Genomic DNA, 20606 nt, shown 5'->3' with positions numbered 1-20606 from the left:
GGTGTTTTTTTTTTTCACGTTGTTGTGTTTATGTAAATTGTTAAAAGGGTTTTGTGCCCAGAGAGAGATGTATGCATAATTTAAAATCACGGCAAGCTTCTTGGTCTTAAGTTAACTATCTTACTGACCTGGCAAAAAATTGGCAGAAGTCCAAGAATAATAAAGCGCGAGGGATGTGCGGCTAGCTAACGTCCTAGAGCTTGTTGTTCTCTGGCAAGTGTTTACTTTGTAGAGGTTTGGGCGGCTTCCATCTGTCAACCTGCCCTTGACGAGCTCGATGTCATCACTAGCTTGATGCTGAGTTGTTTGTTAGTATGGTTTATTATTTCATGGCTTTATTGTTGGGCAAAGAACAAATGTTGTTAGGCAGGAGGGTTTTCCACACATTCTGACAGGACATTGATGAGCACCTGCCTGCCCTGCCATCCATCTCATGCATGCATGCATACATGAGGCTCTGTTTGACATTCAAAGTTGATTAAAAAATGAAATATGGATGACTCTTGCATTCACGCTGCATGTTGCCAGGTCTGGCCAGATGCTTTCTGCTGCTTGATGTTAAATTGGAGTTAGCTTTAATGGGTTTCCCCCATGGCTTACTCATCCAGTCTCACAGTTACTTCTCTTCTCAGGATTGTTGTCATAAATACTGCAAATGGATTTAATTGAACGCTTTCATTTTGGCTCACACATTTGATTTAAGCTGTTGTGTATGGACTGTCTAATGTATATTACACATTTAGCTGGCTACAAGAATCAGATTCTTCTAGGCTACAAACTCACTGGTTATCCATTTGTACTTCCATGCACAGGTTTCCAGTGAAAATATTAACACTTTACTTGTTCATAAGGCATACAAAAGGCTACATGACACCTTTGTAAGCTTTTCCTGAAAGGATACAAGCTTGTCAAAGGCTTATATAAACAGCTCTCTGAGTCAAGTGATTGAGTTTTGTTAGCATAAGACTGTTATGACACTTGCTTTAGATCATGACAACAGCTGACTATGTAACTTGGTCTGCTTGTAGTATGTCACATGATGATGTGACATGTCAAGCATCAAACCTAATCTGCTGCTAATTTAGTGTCACATAAATTATACATTGATTTGTTATAACAATGCCATGACACTGTAATAAGTTAGGAATAAAACATGACAGGGTGTGGTGTTATAGGAAAATAATCAACAGTGTAGTGTGATGCAAAGTGGAGTTAATGTTACCACCCTGAAGTTGATTAGTTGTCCAGTAACCACACGTCCCAAAGGGTTTTATTCCTCGTATACGACAGAAATTTGTCACTGATTCCAATTTTTTACATGTCATACATTTCATCTGTATATAGTTATGTTTCACATAGTGGAACAGCCATGAAGCAAGTTAGTTCCTGTTATGAGTTAAATTATAACTGCTATAAACAGTCATTCCCTTACCAGCCTCTCTAACAGTTAATTTTAAAAAATGGATTTTGTCCTGTTACTGAGAAACCGCAAAGCACAAAGTCTTCCATCCTGAAGACGTTCCTGTGTCAGAAAACATAAAGTTACAGCTTTACCTCTGACTGTTACAAAGTGCTGACACTGGAGACTCCTCACAGAAAACTTCACCATATGAGCAATTACACACATTTTTTAATCTGTTTCTCTGGAGCATCCACTATACAAATCCCTGTGTAAGATGTTACTATAGACGCAATAATGTATTAGAATGAGTGCATTAATATAAACCTGTGATTTGAATTGCAGCTGGCACTATTGTCAGAGCTGCTGCTATAGAAAATTATTCTACACCTTCTGACCAATCACAATTGAGCATTCAACAGCTCTGTGCTATAAGTTTTTTTTATAAAGAAAATCTTGAGTAAAGGGCCAGAGAAAATATAGGTAACCCTAAAAATCGTAGTTATTCCAAAAATTATTATAAGCATAAATCTGAACCAAAAAAAAAAAAAACTCAGCAATGACACATGAAAAAAAAGTCATCCCATAACAGAGTCATAATGCAAGCTTAGATCATTTGACTCAGGTGGTATTTCAGTGCAACATCATCATTGACAGATTGACCAGTCTTTATGACTGCTGATGCATGTTGTAATAAGCCTTTATCAATGTTTATGTAGGTTTATGTCAGATGCTTATTTACATTAAATACTATTAACATGATCCTTTAGCAACCAAACCAAACCAGGCTTTTTTAATTTGACATAATGAGCTTTTCAGAGCAAGATATTGTCACGAGAGTTTAAGAGTTTAATCATAAAGAGTTAAAGGAAAATGAGAAAAGTGTGTGTACTGAAACCTATAACTTAGTAAATTCGACACACCCCTCAGTACAGATTTATGTCATGAACGTCATTTAGATGTGTATAGTACACAGGCGATTGCTTTAAGACTACATGGGAATCCCGGTCTCCCCTAAAATTTAAATAAAATGCGGCAATGAAATCTTTCTCTATTAAATGTAGAAATGTGTCTATATTATTCATCGCTGTTGGTGAAATTCAGTATTTTAAAATCTCAGACAATTTCTGAAATATCTCACTGCATTATATTGCACCATGTTTGATTATTTGTGCATGTTTTTGTTTCTTCCGTGAAACTGAGCTAGCTAGTTAGCACATTAGCTGGCAGGCTCTACTAGCCACCAATGGTCTATTTATTAGAACCCTAGAGCTTTTTATTCCTGGAAGTTCCACTGACAAAACACAGAAAGTCCAAGTTGACAATATTTGAAGACCTACTTGTTTTAGAGTTTTTGCGATTTGGATTAAACCCAGTCAAATCAAGGGACTAGTCAAGCAAGCTAATAACTACAACAACTATAGGAACTAATATACTAACTTTGATAATAATGGGTTATGATTTTCACCACTGTAACTCAATTTTAAAAATCTCACACCCCTGGCTATGATTCTTAGACCCCACTTTGAGAATTACTGAGTTAGAGGAAAACTCTGGTTTATTTGTTAGAATGCTCATTTGTAAAGCTATACATATACATAATGCATAAAATTTCTGGTTAGTCTGATTAGTGTGTTTACAGATATAAGTGAATGATTGTAAAGCCTTAGTAGCTCTTCCTGATTTCTCTCTGAATCCACAGAGCAGTAGAAGCCAGAATGCAGCAAATTATTATGTGAACATTTTTCATCTGTTCCATTGTGTAGCTTTTTTTTTTTTCTAATTTTTTTGCGTAATCACTAGCAAACCAAGCGCTCTGAGAGTTTTCTTTGGCAGAAATGGAAATGGTTAACAGTCTGTGCAGTACATACACACAGACAAGACTCATAAAGGACGCTTTGTGTACAGAAAGTGTACAGGGAGAGCTTTTTTCCCCTCCCTGTGCAAAACTCCCACAACTGTATGCATACTGTGGGAGGGTGTGTGACACAAAAAGTGATACTGTATGAGAGGGACTCCAGAATACCCTTTTGTCTCCTGTAGCTTGGGCATGAACAGAGGTAAGGAGGACAGGAAAACCTCAAGCTGATAAGGTAGAACTTTATCAGACCAGTGGGAGTGTGTATGAGAAGTGGCCAGCTCGACCACAGATTGCTCACTTTCTCCCCCTCACAAACACTGGAATTTTCCAGTAAGTTTCACATGCTCTGGGTGGAGCAGCGTGAGAGGTGTTGTATAAGGTGGTGTGAGTCTGTACCTGGAGAAGCAGTAGCTTTCTCTCCCAGCGAGAGTGCTGAAAATGCTAATCAGAGGGATTTCTTAGAGGCATTTTGGTTTAAAGCTAATGCGGACCTAGAGCTAAATTTCCTGCCAGCGTATTTAATCCTTATTTGCGTACAGTACTGCTTTGCTGGCAGTGCTACAGTTTGTATGTGATTTTTATGGTCGCGTGCTGTGTCAGCACCTTGTTTCACAGCTGCAGCTGGAATTCAGCACTGTCAGGAAGAGTTATACTTGATGAATCCAGCTCAGTGTGATGCAACAGGCATGTTTTCACACCTGTTCATGGTTTTGCTTGGCCTGCTGGTTCATTATTATTTCTCCTAGTAAGACTAAAAAAATGACACTATGCTTCCCAAGTGTATTTTCTACAGTGACAACACTTTCACAAAAACTAGAGCTAAGTGGAAAATTTTGCACATCCTTAGGACAAGTTGAAGGACAAAGATACTTTATTTTAATAATGAAACAAGACATTTGGTGTTCTCATTTTTTAAATTGAATATCCACATTTCCGCACTTCTTAAGCTCCTCCTCCTGAGCAAATGAGGAAAGGATTGAAAGAAAGCAAACAAATGAGTTGTCCTCGCTCACTCAAGCGTCACTTTAAAGCAACGTAATTGACTTCACATTTCAACATGACATTGCCCTACTGTAGTAACTGTATAACAGATCTGTCCTTGCAGAGCAATAATTAGACCTACACACTGAAGTAATTAATCTTAATTAAAGCATTTTTGTACACATCTATGTGTATATACAGTGTGTGTATGTGTGTATGTGTACAGTGTGTGTGTGTGTGTGTGTATATATATATATATATATATATATATATATAATGTGTATGTATGTATATTTTGCACTCTAACTTTGCAGTCATTTTTATGTTTTATGGTGCATATCAATCTGTTTGGTGAATTCTGTTTTTGCACAGTACAATCTGTCAACTTGAGAGACACATAAAGCTGAGTTTGATTTGTAGACGTTACTGACCCCACGTGTGGATGGTCTTATCCGAGTCGACGTTTGTCCCCCCCTCCCGCATGGTGTGGCGTTCAGGTTCCACATTTACAAGTCTGGAGCTGCATGTAACCCAACACCTTGTCTCCCACACTGGGCTCCAGCCACCATCAACACCTCCTCTACTTCAACTGCCCCAACACCTGACTTCTCATGTGACGGGAGTTCAGCAGGCCTTGTGCCATCGACTGCCACAGGCTGGCAAGGTTAAATCCTTTAGCGTAACCTCCCATGGGTTTCATAATATTCCATCATCTGACCAATCGGCATCCTGAAAATAGAGAGAATAATGATAGCCGTTTGTCAGGAGATATCAGTTTCTGCGTAGCAATGATCAATCATGTCATCGGGTTTTGTCTTTGGTATCCTTTTGAAGGCTCATGTGGATGCATGGATAGAGAGCTAAACGAACAGTATCACAGCTCTGATGTCGGCTTTGGTGCAAAGCTATTTTGCACAGTTGTGGAGCAAACCTTCTGGATCAAAGCTTTGAGCTATTGCTGCTTCATTGATGAATGCACTCCAGCTAAAAGAAAATTGGATGGTGCTGACATGAGAGTGGAAAAAGAAAGGACAGCTCTGGGTGGAATTAGGACGTTCGGTCCACGGATGATGGGCTTATTTTAGCACAGTAAGCTGGCTTGCACCTTCTGAGAGAGATAAACACTGAAGAATGTGTCCTCTCAACCCACTGTTGCTGCTCTTTTCTTTATTCTTTACATTGTTTGACTTATTGTTTGCCTAAATTGTTAGTTCTGAAGTTCAGCAGCAGTATCTCCTGTCTTTGCCATTAAATATTCTCAGTATTGTGCTGGATTTAAAATCCATTCTGAGCTCATTGTAATTTGCTTTTCACTTGTCAGCCCATCAGGGTGGGGCCACATCATCTTCAGAGAAAAAGACAGCTCCATATGAAATGCAGTGGCATTTCAGAACATTTTCAGAACACCTCTGTGAGGTCGGCTAATCTTGTTTTCTGCTGTTTTTGAAAAAAAAATGTTTCACCTGTATCACTGTACACCCCTTCAATGTACAAATCATATCAAAATAGTCTCGTTTGTTTGTGCTATGTTGAAATGGTTGTGGTGGTACGGTGGCGCAGCAAATAGTCTCACAGCTCCAGTGTCCCCTGTTTGATTCTGAACTTGTCTCACAGCTCCAGTGTCCCCTGTTTGATTCCATACTGTCTTTATGGAGTTTCACGGGTTCTCCTCATGTTTGCGTTGGTTTACTCAAGGTTCTCTATTTTCCTCCCACCTCCCAAAAAACATGCATCAGTTACAAAAGATAAATGAATAAATAAAAGGGTGTTGGTGAGATTAACGTTAACAAAGTTATACCTAATGTTAGTGGTAATGAAATGTTTCTTTACACAATAAAGGACGTCTAAACCGCTCTAAGGCTAAAGCAAATGCTTGGTCTGTAGGGCTGAATACTACTAAGGCTTAACTTGCTGTAGTCCTTCCTTAATGAGCAGAATACCAGGTGGAAAGCTGTGAAAATGAAAAAGCATTTGGTCTGGAATGAATTTTAAATCCGCTTTTAATTTGTCAGTTCACGTATAATGGAAAATCATTTTGCAAGCGTTCTGTCATGCTGGCTTTAATAATGAACTTTCAGACGCTTTACTGGAGTGTGCAAATGTATATAAGATAAATGTCATTTCAGTTATCTTTTCTGACACCATTAACACATAATTATATGAAACCTCTCCATGCAGTTTGGGAAATGCAGTTTAATTTTCCAGGTTGCATTTTCATTTAAGATAGTCATAAAGTAACAAAATCTCTATGCAGATGGAAATGGCAATGCTAGTATCCTTAAGGTGTATAGGAAGCCTTGCTGTGCTATTTTCAGACATGAAATAGCATCAAATAAATTTAGCACTTGCTCAGGAGCATTTCTTGGAATTGCTGTCTGTTATGAGCAAGTACATTGTGCTGTGATCTCCATTTCATTCCATAGTGCCCTTTTTCTGTCCCCTGACTTTTCATGAGCTCTTTCATGATATTTTTTAAAAATGTTATAGAATGTCTTTACTGAATATTTTAGAAAGAGCACAAGGGTAAAAGAGCATGTATTGTTCCTATTCCATAGCTTTTTGAGTGGCTCAACCTCACAATTTGATGTTTTGTGAGAAGCTGTATGTCTCCAGAGTAAGTGTCAGTCTCTCACCCTCTCTCTGTCTCTCAGCTTGCCAAAAGCCCCTCAATGACAGGACCTATTATTAGACTCTGCCTGCCCTTTGAATGACACGGGAGAGAAGGCTGAGACAGCACTGCGCCTGGGCTGGACTTTTTCTGACATAACAGCCAAGACCCTTTCCTGAATTGTGTGCAGCTGGTGGAGAAATGCAGAGACAATGTGGGTGGATGACCTCTAATACGAGTTATCATGACTCAAGCTGTTATGACTCATCTCGTGACTTATATGACTGCATAATTGTATTTCAAATGTTTATTGGACATTAGTGATATAAAAAAATGACATGAAACATAATTATTATGCTTGGCTTTTAGACTATATGCACTGCTTTTCATAAATATTCACCCTCCTTTTTGCAGTGTTAAAAACTGAAATGGATTTCATTGGAAATTTTACCATTTGTTTTTTTTTTTTTTCCATAACCAAACCCTTTCCAGAACTTTGTTTTGATGGCTCCTTGGTCTTCATGATCCTCTTTGTTTAGGTCTGTTCTCCAACAAACTTCTGGGAGCAGGTGTATTTATACTGTATTTATTATATTTAGATCCTATGGTATTTTAATTGCACACAATAGGACTCCATTCAGCTAACTAACTTCTGATGTCATCTGGTAGCACCAGAACTAATTTAGAGGTTTCACAGCAACACTTATACAAACACAACTATTATGTGTTTTATTGATTAATTATTTTGCAAACTATATTGATTTTCCCCCTTTAATATATTGGTGTATTTTGTGTAGATTCATGACATGTAATCCCAATTAAGTCTTTTCAGTTCCACAAAATGTGGAAAAGTTCAAGGGGGTATATACTTATGCAATGTTGTCCTAGCTCCTGCAGTAGTATTTTTACAATAGGAGCTTGGAGATATAATCAGTTACAGAGGATGGATGGATGGATAGATAGTAGATCAAGATTATAACCTCAAAATTATTGCCTGCTTACCTCCAGTTCGCAGTCAAGTCCACAGATCTTGTTATACTGTTTGTGTTGTATTTTATCTAGAGTGGCTTACAGTTTAGCTGAACAGATGAGGAATAAGGGTCTTGTTCAAGGATCTAACAGTAGCAGCTGAGTGGTACTGCGATTTGAATCAATCGCAGCCTTCTGATCCACAGTCCAGAGCACTAATGACTGTGCCATGATTGCCATCATCCATTCTTATGCATAAAACAACAAAGAGCATGGTGTAATCAGTTTGAACAGCTGAGGCAGTCAGGGCTTAAGTGCCTTGTTCAGTGCTAGCTCCAGCTGCTCACTCAGTCCAGTCTTTCCGTGGGATTTAACTTCACAACCCTCAGGTCATTGGCACAGGTCCTGAAACTTACACTGTACAGTTTCTGCTGGCACATGTGGGTGTGTAGTCCTGATCTGGAGATGGTGATGGTTACCCACCCTGCCAGCTCAGGCACTTCTGGCCCACTGATACCAATTTAAACCTGATCGCTCTGCTGCAGTCAGCTGTCTCTGCAGTGTGGGTAATTTGTATTGCTGTGTGTGTGTGTGTGTGTGTGTGTGTGTGTGTTTGTTTGTGTTTGTGTGTGCGCGCATATCCGCATAGGCACTAATTACTATGCGACCATGCACAGGCAAGCACAAATCAATTAAGCTTAATGCTTACCTGACACACTGATGAAATGTTACCTATGGGCAATAATTTGCAAGCCTGTATACACACATACAACATGCATGCTTTTATTTACCTTGTTTATTTACCCTTTTTTTAAAATCTGTTTTTCAGGTCAGGTCCTCAGACTTTAAGGGGTGAAATTAAAAGGCAAACTGGAAATAGGTTTTATAGGGATTTTATTATTACTTTGGAGCATTACCAATTATATACACATGTACATATGCACATAATGGAGAAGAAACTAGGTAATGTTTGTTTTGTAGGATATGCAGAACCATCTGCCAGGGAGGTTTTTTCTGAACATGAAACATGAGTGCATTATTGTATACCAAAGCACTTTAACCTGTGATTCCCTTTCTTTCCATGCCATACAATACTAATAATCCCACCTTTCTCTCTCTCTCTCTCTCTCTCTCTCTCTCTCTCTCTCGCTCATGCTCTCTCTCTCTCTCTCTAAATGTCTAAAGCTCTTAAGCCACACGTGGACTTGGTGTGTTTAACAAGCCTGCCTTATTAACAAAGCTAGGCAAAATGGCAAAAATCGATTTTGATGCCATCTTTCCTTGTCCTATGATGAGTTGCCGCTGGAGAATGTGTAATATCAGACTCATGGACATGGAGTAGTCCTGGTAAAATGGGACATGACGGGGTGTCTGCATGTTTGGGATAAGTGTGAAGCAATTTCCCTGAGGTTTCTGTATCTGCAGAATGATTTGTCCATAATGGTGTCTGGATTATTTGAAGAAATTCCATCTCCATTCATTCAACATTTCCTTCACTTTTTAGCCCTAATGGCTCATGTTGTACAGAAAACAACTTGACAAGAGCCCTCATGTGTAAGCTCAGATTCCAGACTGCATTACCAGAGACCTTCAAATGATAGCCATCTTTTTGTTCCATTAGTAACACAGAGTAATGAAGTTTCTTGAATGTGCTTAGTGCAAAATGACTCTGCAAAATGATTATAGGGCTTTCATTTCAACTCATCACAATCCTTACACTGCACAGATTTGGAGGACATAGTGTTCTAGTCATAGTGTCCTAGTCAAAGCGTTCTTGTTACTGATTCCCATCTTCCCATCCTGGATGACTGACAAGGCTAAGTGTGAGAGAGTAGACGCAAAGATTGTATCTGACCTGTATCAGATCTGGAGTACTATTTCACATTGCACTGGGGTTGTTCCTTATGCTCACCAGGATTAAATTCACAATTTCCAACCTGTTACTAAACAGTAAAGCACTCAAGGTCAACAGGAACCGATTTTTCCTGAATGTATATGTGATCACTTCTCAGTCCGCTTTGCATTACCTTCTCAATGGCATAACTCATTCCAGTTCAAATCAAATGCCCCACTAATCATCTAAAATGGCAAGTTAAAGTAATACCATGACCGACTTTAGTGCTTTTCTAATGCATTTACAAGGAAGCCAAGTCCCATCATCATGAAACGCTGCCTTCTGCAGATGCACTCTGCTGGAGAACAGAGACAGGAATTGGGTGTGATGGATGCTTTGACCAGTTGATGGAAACTGCCATCCACTTAGCTTATTTTGCAATTGAAACATCAAATTATCCCATGCTCTTGACTACTCTGAAAGTATAAAGTCTTCAGTGACATCCTCATACCATACCTACAACCTCCTAAGGAGAAAAAAATGAATAATTTTTTTTGCTATTGCTATTGTGGATGCTAATACCATGGCTAATATGCCCTATAAGTGTGTGAGCTCTGTTTGCAGTGAAAAAAATGCTTTTTGTTGAGATGCAGAAGGAAGCTGCAGTCCATACCAGAGCCTCTCTCTCCCTGCTCAGACTGTAAATTATAGATTGAAGGAGTCAAGGTACCGTCTTCCATACTAATGCAGTCCCCAGGTGCCTGACTGCGTTTGTCAAGCTCTGCCTCATATTGACAGATCTGTGACAGTGTAGCCTGTCCACAGCACCACCATCATTACAGTATACACTCAATACATTTCTCTTGTCCCCTTTTCATCTCTCTGTTTGCCCTTGGAAAAGGAGACGTTAATGGGGTTGTCAGTTAGTATTAGAACCTCAGTGAACCAAACATTTAACCCTGATGCCCTCCAGCCCATACAGTGTATACTGTTGTGTTCAGTCCTGCTTGTTTAGGATTCTGTTAACACTGCATAATTTACCATAATTAAATATTTGTGCATATATTGAATATAGCAGTAGAATGCAAATATTTACCACTTTTTTCTCAAGAAAAACATACTTCATAAGTGAGCTATGGTTTACATATGTTTTACTTAAGCCCCATTTAGACGGGATTACATTTATATGGGGTCCTGGGGTAATTTCCTATTTTACAGGTGCTACTCTGTGATTTTATTTTTGTCTGGGTCAGCCAGGGTGTTTTTCTCCATCTTTGTCTGAGAAAACTACAGAAAACCTGTAGTGTGTGTATGAGTGACCCTGCCCCAGATATTGAACACTGGTTGCTTTTCATATACTTTGTGATTATGGTTTTATTGTGTTTTAAAATCTTGGTTTGTTCCAAACTGAAATAAGAGACAGTGTGTGTATTTATTTATATATATATAACTAGGGCCTAGGGCTACAGTTCAGTTAACACACATCAACATGGATCAATAATTTCATATCTTGATGTTGGAGTCATGCAATATTTTAGAGAAGATAAAATAGCTTAAATCACTAAAGGCTCATGTAAGTAAAATGATATCCCTGCCTTTTGTTTCTGTTATGCCTGACAATATTTTTAATGTATGTCTCCGTTTGCTTGGATCATATAGTTTCTTTTGTGTATCTGAGAAATTTACTCTGAGAAACGTCTCACTATCAGCAAAGTGCCTACCCAATTCTGTGTAATAAAAAGAAATCCAGTGGGATGTTGGATGTTAGTTACAGGAGCTGTAGGTGGATACCTGGGCTCCCCAGTGGGTCCACTAGTCAAAAACAATTTATACAGATAGATTGGTTGCATCACCACTGGGAGGTGAAGCTCAGTCTCACGCTGCTCAGGTAGCTGATGTGCTGGAGAGTGATTGAGATGTGTTATTGTCACCAGATAGCCGAGAATGGAAAAGACCCCTGAGTGAGAAATGAGTCATGTTTCAGGTGTTGAAGATCCACATGCTGACTGATCAACTTTTTGTTTTATAAGTTTGTTCAAAAATGTTCCAATTACAATCATCTTGAGTTCATCAATCATCTTGAATATGATATGTTTTTAACTCGGACTGTGAAGTCACCATTTAATCTACTATCAGACTGTAAAATGTCCTGAATTTTCTATAGGATTAGACTGGCTCCACCAAACAAGACCTTCAGTTTTTACTATAGAAACATTAACATATTAGAATGAGTGCATTAATATAAACCTTGCAGCCGGAACTATCATCAGAGCTGCTGTTATAGAAAATTAATCAGCACATTCTTAGCAGAAATTGAGAATTCCACAGTGCTATGGTATTAAAAGTTCTACAGCATTTGCTCAGTGGCTTTGAGGTCCTTTACTTAGTCTTAGAAAGCTCCATGAAACCTGGCCAAAGTGTGTATGTGCTAGGACAGAAAGAGACACATGTTCAGTTCTCCACATCATATCCATGTGGATTTGGTTTACCTGGTTTTCAATCATGTTAAGAGGTTTAATGAGTGTTAATGTGTGCATGCTTTCACGTGTCGAGTGTTTGTTGGCAGAAATTGTGCTTCTGCACGTTTTTACTTCAGCACAGAGCTGTGACTGTGTACAATCCGTCCAAACATGCTAATGCCTCCGATTGTTCTGAGCCAAACCAAGTTCTCAAAGAGCTGCAGTGTTTAACTTATCAGGACCTCATGAATTCAAATCCCATTGATGCAACATCAGTCTGTGGATAGTTAGTGAGAATTTGATGTTACCGTCAATGGGAGACGTTATAGGAGGAAATGCAAATTATAAAACTGCTAATTCAAAAAACTGAAAGCTACTAGGGATGAAGTCAGAAAGAGAAAGAAAAAGAAAGAACGGGGATAATGAGAGGGGATAATGAGAGAAAAATAAATGAAAGAAGAAGAATAAAGAACTAGTCTTTTAAAAATTATAAATAGTGAATGAATGAATGAATGAATGGTATAAGAAAGAGCAAATGATAAGGGATAAGATCCCTTAGGAGCATGAGGAATGAAGGGTAAAGCACTGTAATAATATGAATGATTTTGAGAGCCACAGAACATTAACATCTCAACTACTTTCTCTCTCCCTGTGTGAGACAGATTGATCAGCCACTCGATGGGGATTCACCGGCGAGCTCCCAGCTGTGTGTCCTGCCCTGCGGCCCGCTGCCTGCCCTCTCTCTTCAACACCTCCTCCACCGAAATCATGAAACTAGTATTAACTGAATGGCAAATGATATGGATTTTTACTGTTTCCAATAGACAGTAAACACACAGTCACCATTTACACACACCATACACATACACTTATCCATTTACACACACCACACACACATACATATATACACACACTCATTCCTATTGTCACATACATACATACATACATACATACATACATATATATACATTTGCTCACACCAAAGGGAGTGACCTCATGACAAAGCCATATCTCCCTCACGGGTGCATACCAAAAAACCTGACAAAGTTCTGCTAAGAGCTTCACGGCACGTCCTCGAGGAGCCTAAACGGAATGTATTCTTCGCAGTGAGCGTTTGATTCCTCTCAACAGTGTACTTCGATTACCAAAAGGAGCTGCTTGGATTTTAATGTGCACCATTCATCTTTTGAATTGATTTGGCTTTATTTTGGTTTTGCACATCTGTAAAGAGTGAGGTGTCCTTCCCTTGCCGATTGCATGCCGACGACGATGGCGCCCCAGAACACTGATGCAGAAGCTATGCAGGTGCAGGAGGTCGTGGTGGTCCCTGCCAAGGCGGCTAGCGGAAGCTCAGACGGAGGTGGAGGAGGGGACAGGGCAAACGCAGCGGGTGGAGGACGGGACCAGGAGAGTCAGGAGGAGTCAGCAAGCGAGGGTTCTATAGACAGCATCCCCTTGCGCCAGTGGGTTATGAATGGAGCCATCATGTTTGGACGAGAGTTCTGCTACGCAATGGAGACAGCCCTGGTGACTCCCGTGCTGCTGCAAATTGGTAAGTTCCACTGTTTTGTGTGTGTGTGTGTGTATTTATATATATATATATATATATATATATATATATATATATATATATATATATATATATATATATATATATATATATATATATATATATATATAGAACATCTGAGAATTTTGTTCTTGTGCTTGTGCCCTTAACTTGGTAGTCAGACGGTAATGTAACATGAACTCGCTCACCACTTTGTGCTCTGCTCACCTTTTGAGCTAAGTGGAGAGAGAGAGAGAGAGATCTATGGGACATAAATATCCATGGGACAGGACTTAGGTGTGTCACGTTAGCCTTTACCCCTCCAACTCGTCACCAAACAGCTCTATTTTAGTGCAGAGTCGCACTTGTGCCATGTCCCTAAGTACTACAGACCAATATTTACTGCTAGATTCAGTGGCCTGTTAAGAAAAATGATAAAGCTGGATATAACAGTTAACAACACTGACATGATGTTGAGTTGTGATTGTGAATAGTCATAAGAGATACCTGATTCTTTGGAGAGTTTTGTGTACTACTAGCAATGCATTAAATCATAAGATCACAAAATCATTGATGGCATAATAAGAATGATGTGGGGCAAACTTTTCTATATTTAAAGGCAGACAGGCAGCTGCATGAATCTACAGTGAATGCCTTACATTTTTTTTTTTTTTTGTAGTCAATGCAACTGATAATAATTCAATACAAGTAAAGGAACACAAACCAGGCATTAAATATTAAAATGGTATACACAAATTTGTATACACATAATGTTATATACACATTTATAGTGGCTTGTAAATAACACACTAAGGTGTTATTAATAGCTTTTATACTTGCACATGTTTAAAAAAAATCTTGAGTACATGCCTCCCAGCCTGTGGTCTTCTGAAGGTCAGATTTCTTGATGGGTTTCATTTACCACATGGATCATTTACATTCCTAACTTATAACCGCACGCAGAGGGATGAACTGTTTTCTTATAGGCTGTAGGGTCACCCTGCCTCCAAAACCTGCTGCTTAACTGGCTGAGAGAAGTATCAGTCACCTCACACTGCTTAAGTCCATCCCAGAATGTAGCCTACAGCCTCCAGACTGTAGCTGGCCAAATAATGACTATGCTTATACTGATTACACAGATGTGGTCTTAGAAAGCCAATAAATTTACTCACCTCTTAGTCTTGAGATGTACTTGCTGCAAGTGATGATTGTACAGCTGAAATTCATTCAGATTTTATTTGTAAATTATGATTATCCCTTGGTCAGGCATTTGATTATTCATTTACATAACCTTACTTATAAGATTTACTAATGCATTTTTTATTTGTGCTTCCATCCATCCGAATTTTCATTTATCCATCTATCCATTTATCCATCTCCCATCTATCTTAAAATTCATCCAAAAATCAATCTATCAATCCATCTTTCCAGACCTTTAATGAAAATCCCACCCATCCATCCATCCAGCCATCTGTACTCTCAACTGAATTTCCATTCATCCATCCATCCATCCCAAATTTCCATCTGTCCATTCGTCAGTCCATCCATGTGCAGCAAATTTATTAAATGGCAAAACATGTAAGATGGAGGGAGGGATGGAGGGAAGGAGGTTATTGATCCCCAAGGGGAAATTTGGGATTTGGGAAATTTTGCATAAAGGATAGAGACTTTTTTTTTTTTTTCTTTCTTGCATGTCTTAAAAGGCCCAGAAGACTGAACAAATCTGTACAGATATACACACTCAGCTGGCATCACTCACACACAGAGCAATTAGCACATAGCTAATTAGAAAGCCTGGAAACAGATCAATGAGCACAATATGATGCCTATTTTTCAAGAGTTCCCTTTTGCACTGAAAGTTTTTGTGTGAGTCTTGAGAGAGAGAGAAAGAGAGAGAGAGACTTCAGTATTAGATGCATTATCAGCATACCACTAATGCTGGTCCACTGAGAATTGCTCTAGGTGTTTTACTGGGGTACATTGGGGGCACTTTGGAGGGCACATGGTAAGGTGAGCTTGTGGAAGTCCTCTTGGAACTATATGGATAGTGTTACACTGACGCAAAAGAAGGCCTTTGCTTGCTTAGATACTTTGTGTGTGTTTGTGAGAGACTGAGAATCTTTTATTTCCCTCTCATGGTTTTCTCCAGGAAACATTAATAAATTGTCAGGGTTTTAAATGAGTAACATTTACAATTACTACATACTCCATTCAAAACCTGAATTTGTTTATTTAAAGAACAAGTTATACAATTATAAGTGAAATTATTATTTTACTAAATCTGTCTCTGTACCTTGAAGTTTCTGTTAATGTGTCATTGAGAAGTTCTCAAGAGACTGAGTGTTGACTTTTTTTTCCTCCCCCCTGAGGCCAGAACGTGGGAACTGCCAGTGCCTGATGCCCTCTTTGCTCTCACAGTGATTTTTTTTTTTTTTTTAAAGAAGGGCAACTGCCAAATCCTGCACTTCTTAGTAGTTGAATGACCCATAGTATTGTTGTAGGGCATAGTCAAGGGAATATGTGCTAGTCTTTTGTGCAGGTTTTTTATTTTTATCACTGTGCTGTAATTGGTTGTTCATTCTGAACTGCTTCTTTGTGCAAGTTATTTTTTTTTTTATATTTTTTACTTGCGAGTGCACCTGGCATCTTTTTCTGACTAATCCTCGTAATTGAAACAACACAGCATCCAATCAAAAATTATAGAGGCCTCATCATTGTATTTGGTAACGGATTGGTGCATTTCTAATATATAAATACAGTGGGGTCCAAAAAATCTGAGACCTCTAGTGAAAATGCTTCTATTTTGCATTCTTTCTAATTTAATACAACAATTTTCATTACAAATTATATTATTGACAATAGCTTGAGTGAAAAGTAGAATCTTTGAAATATTTACAAGTTTCTTAGTATTTGGTATGTCCCCTTTTTGCTTTAATGACAGTGTGCACTTGAGCTGGCGTGAACTCCACTAGTTTGTGCAAAAGATTATGATCCATTTTAGATCAAATCCATCGGGTTTTGTATATAGCAGGTAACATGGGTAATATCACAAATATGCTAACATTTAAATAGGGATCTAGAAATAGTACAGAATCTTGAACATTAATCTTGAACAATACTTTCCAATTTTAAATGAAAAAAAAAAAATCCCAGATTTTCAATGTGGTCTCAGGCTTTTAGACCCCACTGTATGTATACATTCTGTGTATGTGCATGTGAAAGGATACTCTAGTGCATTCTTAGTAAAAGAGTTCAGGGTGACGTATGATAAGCTAATTGGCTGGCATAGCGCTTTAGAGAGTGGCGTAACGGCTGTGACCGGATTAACACTGATGACATGTCAACAACTGATGTCCATCACAAGATTAGTTTTTGTCTAGTAAGCTGAAACTCCAAGTGGCTAGTCTGATTTAATGATGCAGGCAGTTTGCTGACTGTTGACTGTAGAAGCTAATTCATGTCACACAGTAGTGATTTTCCTCTGCATTCGTATGAAATAATACACTATTCACAGACAAATGTTACTATGATGCATGTTGTACTCATAGAAACAAGAGCTGTTTGTATGAGAAAAGTGGCATGTATTGTTATCAGCCATTGTGTTGTTGTATTGTTCCAGTACTTCTCATTAGTTTTTTTCCCATGTGAAATGTGAGCTGGCATTGAGAGCAGTTTGCAGCTTTAGACAGGAGCCTACCATGACCTCAGGTGTTTATCAGCAGAGAACAGGGAGGAGTAAGTACACAGCCAGGGAAAATGCATTAGCTATGGTGGGAATGTGTGGCTCAGCTGATTCTGGTTGGTTCCTAGCTGAGAAGATGCGTTTTCCCATCCCACAGCTCTGCTGACAAGGATGAGAGGCAATCACATGTGTTTTTTTTTTTGTTGTTTTTTTTTCCTTTTTTTTCCAGTGTTTTTCTTCTAAGTAAGGAATGAATGGTGTTTGCAATCCATCTTCGTAGCCTATTGGTTTCAAGCATTCCACACCAAAAACTGCCATTTTTAGCTATGCTAGCACTCCAGAATGACTGTTATTGGAACATTTCTGGCCTGCTGTCAGAAAAGATTTTTTAACTTTTTTATACATGACACAGATTGTACTGAGTGCTGAGCTAGAGACCTTTCCCTCTCTCTCTCTCTCTCTCTCTCTCTCTCTCTCTCTCTCTCTCTCTCTCTCCTATAAAAGGGATAAAAGTATTGTACTCTTAACCATCTGGACATCATCAAGTTGTACACTGTTAAGTGACATAAATGTATTTAGGGATCATCTACACTACACAGATTGCCAGTTAAGGTCCCAGGGATTACTTTCTAATTAGGTTAATGTTGGTCTTGTAAGAACACAGTACACAGGTACAGAGTGTAAATAAACCATTCCAAAAAATTATCATATGTCACTTATTTCCTAATACTTGACGTCTCGTCCTTATGTCTTAACAGCACCAGTCCTGTCAGGGAAGAATGTCACCAGTGTCTCCTGTCAATTTTAGCCCACTCTTCCTCTGACTCGCTGCATAGTATAGTTAGAGTTTGTGGTGCCTATGTTGTTATGGAATTATTTGGAAAAGATTTTATTTGGGATTGAGGTCTGGTGATTTTACAGGCTGGTTAAAATGTTCTAGTGTTCTATCATGCTTATCGAGCAAGCCACACACAGATTTCGCCCTACATACAGTCATCATGCTGGTTCATGAGAGTGTCAGTACCAGGACATGAACAGTACCAGGTCCAGAACCTTGAATCTAATCTTTTAACCCCCTAAACAAACACATTTTCTTGTAATGTGTACATTAGTGTATTACGTTGGAACATTGTGTATGGATAAAACCACAATGTGAGAGTTTGGCACATAGTATGTTTTGAAAATAACCTCTTCATATGTATTTTGCCAGTTTTTTTCCCTTCTATGCTTTTGGTATAAACTGGGCCATCTGAATTGCTCACCAGTCACAAGATTGATGTTACTTGTCCTGCCCACATAGCTTTAATCAAAGTCTATTCTTGCCATAATGTTATTCTTAGAGTCTGTGCAATATAGTGTGCAAAATTAACCTTTGGTATTCTAGCAAAACAAATAAAAACAGCAAATAATAAAAATACTGTGCTACACTTTAATGTTGAGAATACACAGGCTCATATTTCCATGTAACCTGAAGCTTTATTCCCTAGCTGTTGTCCATCTCTGGGTCCACCGCTTTAGCTCTGTCATGTGGAACATCTCTCCATGGGTCCACTTGACTCATCTGGCTGTGAACATTTAGACATCTGGCTAGGAATCCAAGAATTTTAAGCACACTTTGGCTTGGGAAGATGCATCAGTTCCTCTGATCCTACTGATGCAGACCAGTTCTTACTAGTTCTAGGCATAATTGCATTTGACAGTTGAATTGGACAGTTTTGCTGTCTTCTAAGCATGTTTGGGGATCATTAGGAGGTTGTGGACATGAGAAGGTTGGTACAGTCAGGGTTCTTTTACACACTTTATGCAACAGTTCATCACGTTGAAATTTCCAGCTTGTCCTCTCGAGTAGAAAGAAAGATGAGGACGTTCTGTAGACACAGCTCATGACCCAGTGCAAGTCTCTAGCTTTCAGCCTGCTGCAATGCCTCATGTTTATGTTACATCTCACATACAGATTGCAAGAATTTAGCTGTGTGTTCCTTACAGTTTTGACGTGTCCATGGTGGCTTGATAATATATAGGGGAAAAAACATAGAAAACATATTTGATTGGCTGCACAATATGTTGTCTTAAAATTATAACGTAAGGAATCAAACACTTGGGGCCGTACTGTTATAGGAAAATAATCAATGAAAGGGTAGTGTGATGCGGCTCAATTCAAAGTGCAGTTACTGTTATCACCCCAAAATTGTATTATTTTCCAATAATATTACATACCGAAGTGTTGTGATAGACTCCTTCCATAAATGTTAGAAAAACCTTTATCTAAGGTATTGTATATGTAATTTTATTAAATAATAACATATTAACACAAGCACTGTAGTATAACAGAAAATATTGCACACTGAATTTGAAAATCTAAAAACACTACATGTAACTTAGTGTTTTAGCAAAGTTTTTTTTTTTTTTTTTTTTTCCTCAGTTCTGTGAGCATTCTGACCAATTCCAAAAGGTCTAGATCAGGACACTGGGAGTGTTTCGATAAATTGTTGACTCACATAACTCAAAAATAATCATTTTTGTCAAGTGAATGCAGGACAGTCTTTAACTCTGATACATCACCACTTCACTTCGCAGATATGTAATCACAATATGCGTTATTGTCCATATCATTCAGTTGTAGTGCCTGTGTATCTGTGCTACTGTGAGACTACTAGAAAGACTATTGCGTCATAACAACACTGCTGTTTGCTGTTCACATGAACTTTTTGATGACTGGATTTTCATCAGTTTCTCTCAAACAATGGCTCTGTTCATTTGCCTTTTTAAATTTCAAATACAGCCAGTGCCCCCGTCACCTTCAGCCATCTGGAACCACAAAGGCAGGAAGCAGCGGGTTCTGTGAGAACCTGTGAGGTTTTATTTCTCCGTGGTCAGTATGTTCATGGGAAGTGCAAGGTACTGTCAAGCTCTGTAAGAGCTGAAGGAGGATTACAGCTCTAGCTGCTGCTCTGTGTTTCTGCACTGCACTGTATGTTTTATAATGTGTATTCCCATCGCACTGCAGCAGTGTGTGTGTAAGTGAGAGGGAGAGGTATTCACTGGTTGTCCTGTTTATGCCTGATGTAGTGGTGCAGTGTTACATAATGGAGCTGACTCAGAATGACAAAGTATGTGTTTTTTTTTTTTTTCCTGTGTGTGTTGCAGCCACATGCAGTTTTAATTATGCCCTACGGGAGGTGGAAGACAGGTCAGTTTTCCGCAATTAAAAGATGTTTGACTTTTGAAGGCAGGACATGATCGCTGCTGCATACACACTTGAGA

General features: G+C 38.8%; 1 protein-coding gene across 2 annotated transcripts in view; it reads left to right on the top strand.

Moving 5' to 3' along the window:
* Window positions 1-20606, top strand: part of LOC113536039 (solute carrier family 45 member 4) — a 47051-nt gene that overhangs the window by 6729 nt on the left and 19716 nt on the right. For both annotated transcript variants that reach the window (XM_053228404.1, XM_026929722.3), the window contains one exon: window positions 12774-13663. In XM_053228404.1, coding sequence (XP_053084379.1) covers window positions 13369-13663 — 295 coding nt within the window. In that variant the 5' untranslated portion in view covers window positions 12774-13368. The remainder of the gene's footprint in view (window positions 1-12773; window positions 13664-20606) is intronic.

The sequence above is a fragment of the Pangasianodon hypophthalmus genome, chromosome 23 (assembly GCF_027358585.1).
Source record: "Pangasianodon hypophthalmus isolate fPanHyp1 chromosome 23, fPanHyp1.pri, whole genome shotgun sequence".
Classification (NCBI taxonomy): domain Eukaryota; kingdom Metazoa; phylum Chordata; class Actinopteri; order Siluriformes; family Pangasiidae; genus Pangasianodon; species Pangasianodon hypophthalmus.
This window is presented reverse-complemented; position numbering and strand designations above follow the sequence as displayed.